The sequence below is a fragment of the Botrytis porri genome, assembly GCF_014898465.1.
Source record: "Botrytis porri strain MUCL 3234 chromosome Unknown BPOR_005, whole genome shotgun sequence".
Taxonomy (NCBI): domain Eukaryota; kingdom Fungi; phylum Ascomycota; class Leotiomycetes; order Helotiales; family Sclerotiniaceae; genus Botrytis; species Botrytis porri.
This window is the reverse complement of record NW_024066079.1, coordinates 2,919,169-2,925,459: the sequence shown is the minus strand read 5'-3', so window position 1 is coordinate 2,925,459 and position 6,291 is coordinate 2,919,169. Positions and strand designations below refer to the sequence as shown.

Sequence of the window (6,291 nt, the reverse complement as noted above, 5' to 3'; positions counted from 1 at the left end):
GTACAGACTAAGGTTTTATCTCTATCTTGTGCTATGTACACCATGGAGAAGAACCGTAGAAAATCCGCGGTTATATCGATATCCGTCTAGCATTGGCCCCAAGCGATTAAGCGAATGAAAGGTGGGACATGATGACTAAGTCATCTAATTCTAAGCGCAACATCTTGGAAGGAAGCGCAAATTGATAGATCTAGACTTGAAAAAGAAGGATAGTTGATAGAAAGACTTATAGGAAATTAAGTAAATAAATGTTGCATGATGGATTGATCGAATTACACACCACCCATTCTTACTAATCATTTAGCGAGATTGAGAGCATTCGTCACAGTAGCTCTAGCGAAACTGAAACTACGATATTGAGGAGAAATAATAGGCTTGAGCTTGTTTATATGGGATGAAGTGATAAGAAATCATGAAGCACAGAGAGACAAGTATTTTGGCGTTATTATAAGTGTTCAGACAATCGGATTTGAGGTCTCTGTCAGAGAGGTAAGGAAATAGATTATAAAGAGGAAAAGGACGAGAGTAGCCATTGTCGTTGTATTTGCAGTGACAATTTAGTTGCTTCTTGCAAAACGGTTGAGGATAGAACATCTAGATTACACATTCTTAAGGCGGAATCTACTTGAATGGTCTGTGAAGGTATAGATGCAAGCCCAGAATAATTCTTTCTGTCTTGTTTCTCGAGTTAGTTTGTGTATTGGGCCATACAGATATTTTCGTTTCGTCAATTAATGTGCTCTTTGTATATATCACCGCTACTCTTGACTGAGATTCATTTTATTCAAATCTCATTAAATCACAACATGGTGATTACTTTCGCTCTGTCCTCTGCAACCTTCAGCACACTATCAGAATCTCTCTATCGGTAAGCGAGAACCCTTATTACTCCTCAAAAGTGCATTTAGCAAGAACATCACCATCAGATGACTTCTAGATTCTTGATATTGTGTATCTCGTTCTAAACATGTTATTCTTTGGTATAGAGTGTGCTTCATTGGCAAAATTGCACACCCTTGGATGCCACTTGAGCCGATATCATCTGATCGTTATAGATCTCGATAAATCTTCCCGAAAAATCAAGGAATAACGTTGTTTACCAGTTGCGTCAAAAATCATTCCACGCGTTCTGACTGACGTAACAATATTTGTTAATGTAGTGAATTATTTTCGGTACAGTGTCCCATATCTCAAACTCGCCCGTTCCTTCCCGCGATACGAATTCTTACCTCCTACAACAAATCGAAAATTACCACTTTGCCATCCCACATCCTTGAGCTACACATGAAATTTACAATACAACGCAATATAATCATGGGCTATCCCGGGAAAGAACGGCAGCAGCAGCTTCGCGCTGCGAAAGGCGAAGGGAAAGACGGTTATTAGAGAAGAGAGACGTGCCGCAAGAGCTGGTATTTGTGAGTACAATCTCATATCGAAACTTCAGAGTTCATTTCTTTGCAATTCAGTGGGGTCACGAAGAAAGAGCTAATGTATTACGCAGCTCTAGTTCAAAGCTTTCCCTCTTCTTCTGCAGCGGATTCGTCTTTCGGTGCCACCACTGCCGACTTCTCAGCCCCACAACAACTAGTGTTCCGTCCTCGAGGTACATTTGGTTCTCTTCAATACTCACTTCATGACACCCTAATCTTTCTTATAGACTCAATATGCTAACTGCGCTTTCTTAATAGTTACCGCCACCACTCCTGCCGCATCAAACTTCAGTGATAGTGTTGCTTCTGGCGGCTTTGCCGCTACCTCAACCAGCCAAGCTCCACCAGCCGATAACGCCTCCCGACTGCATGCTACATCTCAACAACCCTTCTCCGCTAGAATCGCTGCCGTCGCAGCAAGACGTACCGGTGGTCGCCACCACAAAAGAAGCCGAGTTCCTAGCCAGAAGGAACGTTTGTCTCGCCGTAGTGTATTTCGCGAACTTACCGGTGTTCCTTTGGCTGCACTTGGTCTCGGTCAGAAAATTGGGGGTTCTGTCGCTGCTGATATAATCGGAAATTGGCCTTCAGAAGTCCTTGGAGAGGAGCTCCTTGGAAGTGATGATGAAGAGGAAGAAGATATAGAAGACGATGAAGAAGAAGCAGAGGATGTAGAGGATAATGAAGACGAGGAGATGGTAGACGTAGGATATGATTCAGACATATATGACAGTGATGGAAACGAGTGGGCTGCTTTGGGGGTAAATATGAAGGAGGGACGACCATGATAATTGAATTCTTTGCCTACGAGCATTTTTGATAGAAATAGCTCTCTTATCCCGATCAAACTTGCAAGTGTGACACCACGACGCTGCATTTTTCGATATCTGCACTTAGTGCTCAGAACCTTTCGCGGAATAACGCAATTGAAGAAAAGCTGACTGATAGCAGTTGATGCAGTGAGTGGGGACAAATTTTCTCACCGACAGTTGGTAAAAGCTATATCTCGATCATCTGCCACTCAGTAGAATTTTTTATTGAACCGGTGTATACAGCTCACTTCGCGTACACTATCAATGTCAAGAGTGGTACTTACCAGGTACACACTCACTAGGACAAAACCTTGTGTATACGATGAAAATGATAGATAGAACATGAAGAAATCAGAAGCATCATAAAAGAAACAAGCGCATCGTCCAAGCGGAATAAAGGGCTCGAGGACTGAGACACTTGTGATACAAATGCGGAAACTCAAGATCCCCTTCTTTCTCTACTGCTTTGCCGGAGTTTCGAAATGAACATCACTGGACAGCCAAACTATCTTGCCTACAGCGTGTCCGTATCTCGGAAAGATCGTAACATGGTCTCGACTTCGGCTGTTATAGAAGATCTTGATTGCATTAATTCATACTCCAAAGATCGATTTGCAGGGGACGTACCTGCAGATGTTTTGAAGTTAACAATTGCTGCTATAGGCTGACTTCTGGTCATAGAACCATTCTTGTCATAATCATATGCTCAACGACTTTGTTGATGCATAAGACTACTCATAGAACTTCGACAAATCCCAAAGTATATCACTATAATCTGTCTGCCTCAAAGCTGTTTCCTTGTTATTTAAGTGCATATTGGGTTCTCTTCACAACGAAGATTTTGTGTAAGTCAAGGTGTATTGATAACATGTCGTTGTCGAAAAATTTGTCTTCTTAGCTAAAATGGTTAAGCAAGTGGGGCTCTTCATGAACCGCAAGTAACCAAATGTAGCATCATCTACTTGCGAAGTTATCACCGACATCTCAAGGTTTAACAATATTTCAATCTAGCTGATCAAAGCAATACGTGGTGTACTGAACTTCAAAATGTGGGAAATGATAAATCTTGGTACTTGCATGCTCTAGAAATTCAAGTAAATTCCATGACTATGCGAAGACAAATATTGAACCCTCATTAAATCATGTCGTTTCCCTAAAATAATATCCGAATACTGTTTGAAGTTGAATGTTTCCGGCGTTTTGTCTCAACTGTTACAGTATTGCTCTTCTCGCCGTCTTCCAAAAGATGCTGTTTATTAATATTGAGCCCCAAGTAGGTGTCTGGATCTAATCAACATGACTTCCGTGGTTACTGTTTTTGTAAAAATACTTAGTAGGTGGCTTCTTCTCCCAGCCTGTACTGATTGCAGCATCGGACATCGAATACTATCCAACTTGTCAGAGCGGAACCTTCAAATAAGTGCTACCCTCAAATAAGTGCTACGTTTTGCTACACGTATCCATCAAGGGTTGCATGCATAAAAATGATGGAAACACTTATATCTGCGCGAGGCTCTTGATTTCAATCTATTACTCCGTGAATTTCCAATATTCACTCTCGAGTGTCCCGAGGCCTATGATGGAGCAAACAAAGCAAGCATAGCAAACACAGCAAACACAGCAAACTCGGTTCCAATGTGGATACCTAGAGAAATAAACTTCCTACCCAAAAAATATATAGAGAATCATTCTGGCTACGCTCCTTCTTTTCTACTTTGTTGCGCATACTTTATGAATGATCCATAGAAAAAAGATTTAAACAAAAAAAGTGTTCTTCTTAAGAAGAGGGAGAGTTTCCAAAGATTGTTTGTTGATGTCCGAAGACTATCAATGATCATGGGATTGAACCATGTAATGATAATGAGGGCATTAAACCGTCAATCAAATTCGAACAGATGTTCAAGAATTATATGATAAATGTATGGTACTAAATTGGTTTCGGAGAACGATTGAAACAGGCCCTCCTGACTTCTAGGATTGCTCCTAGAAGACGGGACACTTCATCGCGCGGTTTATAACACCGAAACCAGTGTAAGGTGGTAAGCAGATTCATTAAACGTCGCTGGAATCTTTGGGGTAATACTTACCAAGAGTCGAGTATCAAGACCACTACGCCAAAACGTATGCCAATCTTGATACAATTGTTATACGTCTTGTTTTAATATATAAACCACGCGCTGGGGAAGTGTATATGGAGATAGCCGTACATATATATCATTGCGGGGAATATTCATGTGTACCACTTCGTCTCTTTAAATGCATTCCGGTAGTGAACCGTACACAATACTAGGTGCATATTATCTGTCCACATCTTGTGGCTTCTTTACATGAGACTTCAATTTTCATCTCTATCCTGTTATGGTAGTTCTTTTGACAACATGTTTGCGTCCCAAACTTCCCCACCAAACATCAGAAGTACGACCACTGGGAAATTATTAATCAAAGTAACAATGCGCGCAAATAATTACAATTCTGGGTCATTATGGCAAGAACAAAATTCCCTCTAGTTATGAAAAAAGGTCTAGAAGAGAGGTACAGAAGCAGGGAGAAGATGAAGTATTAACTTGGGAAGGGTCCAGACAGCTGTGCTAGGTTCAGTCCAGAAATTGTGATGGCAGCGAAAAGTACGAATGAGAAAATTGAACAGGAAAGAAAACATTTTTTGATGGGTGAGTCAATGGATATGAATGGGGCAAGAATGAGGATACTTTAACACGGAGAGCGAAGCACAGAATGTATGTTCCATTGCGTACGGATATAAAAATTGAACCAAGTCAGACTGACGAGATCAACAAACAAACTCAAACGGAAGAATGAACAAGCGAGATACGCGTTGAAGGTGAGAACGAGTGTGATGGGCGGTTTCAGAAACAATGAAGGAAAAGCTGGAGAAGCTGGTTGGGAATGGAGATGAGATGAATTGGAAAGGGTATGGCGGATTTTTAAGTCACATTTCGCCTTAAGGTATAGCTAGAATCTAGATGGTCTGTGAGGTTCCTAGACTCGGACTCTAGACTACTACTACATTCTAACCCCAAAGCCTTGCCTTGAAGTGGATCTGTTATCCTATCGGTGGCAAAGGATTTTATTGGCTTTCTCCATCTTCGAGGAAAATCATTCAATTTCTGGATCTTCCTGGCGGAGGTGTTTGTTGTGGCTTGTGCTATCTGTGAGATGTCATAGATGTTCAATTTTACTTCAACTAGCATTGCCCCTATTTTATCTACCCGTAAATGGACGTTGTCAAAACTTCACTTGCTAAGTCGCCCTCGGTTTCGTTGACGCTACTGCAAGTTAAGCATTTTAGATGTTTCAGGTTCACAGATCTTTCCGTTGCTATATCTGAGCAGCCGATAACACTTGGATTAGCGATGAAACTGAATCAGGGGAGACGCCATATCTATTCACAAATCGTACTCCGACTCATAAACATTCGAAGTCAGAATAAGTCTAAATTGAACCTCGCCCACAGGATCCGAGTGATCCCCTTTTCTCCATGTATGATTCGTGCATCTAGCAGCCGAGAATTTTAGCCTTATGCATCAGTCCGTTGGGGCGTCAAAGACCCGAAAAGATCAGCATTCAAAAAGCGGGTCGCAAGCCACCACACAAGATACCAAGATGTGCCCAGGTACCTGGAAATCCAGACACAATTCGGTTGGGGCGTAACATGATTACTGGTGAAATGTTTTCTTTCTTCTTTATGCAGGGTGGATTGGACTTTATTTTCACGTCTTGGATTTCTTGGGGTAATTTATTAGGTGGAAAGATCAGATTCAGATGTGATGATGATATAAGGATCACCAGGCCCGAGCGACGAATTCTGGATAGATACTCAAATATATTGCATGCAAGCCAAGGATACGTGCAGATTTGACGTGCAACCCTGAAAATGGAAAACTGTTAAGTAGTTGCATATTTTCCTCAGATTATACCACTTCTTCTTTCAGCTCTTATCATTCATTTGCATATAAGCATCTCCATAGCTCGACTCGTTTAATCGTTGTCGGCGTCCTTTCTTTTTTGAAGCCATACTTTGTTTCTGC

At 41.3% G+C, this 6,291-nt stretch overlaps 1 protein-coding gene across 1 annotated transcript; it reads left to right on the top strand.

Annotated features, from left to right (window-relative positions):
- Positions 1–1,314: 1,314 nt before the first annotated feature.
- EAF01_004524 (uncharacterized protein) lies at positions 1,315–2,221 on the top strand (the record flags this gene model as incomplete). Its single annotated transcript, XM_038912778.1, has 3 exons — positions 1,315–1,378; positions 1,448–1,606; positions 1,692–2,221. 3 exons carry the CDS (start codon positions 1,315–1,317, stop codon positions 2,219–2,221), a joined length of 753 nt encoding a protein of 250 aa, XP_038772462.1.
- Positions 2,222–6,291: the final 4,070 nt, after the last annotated feature.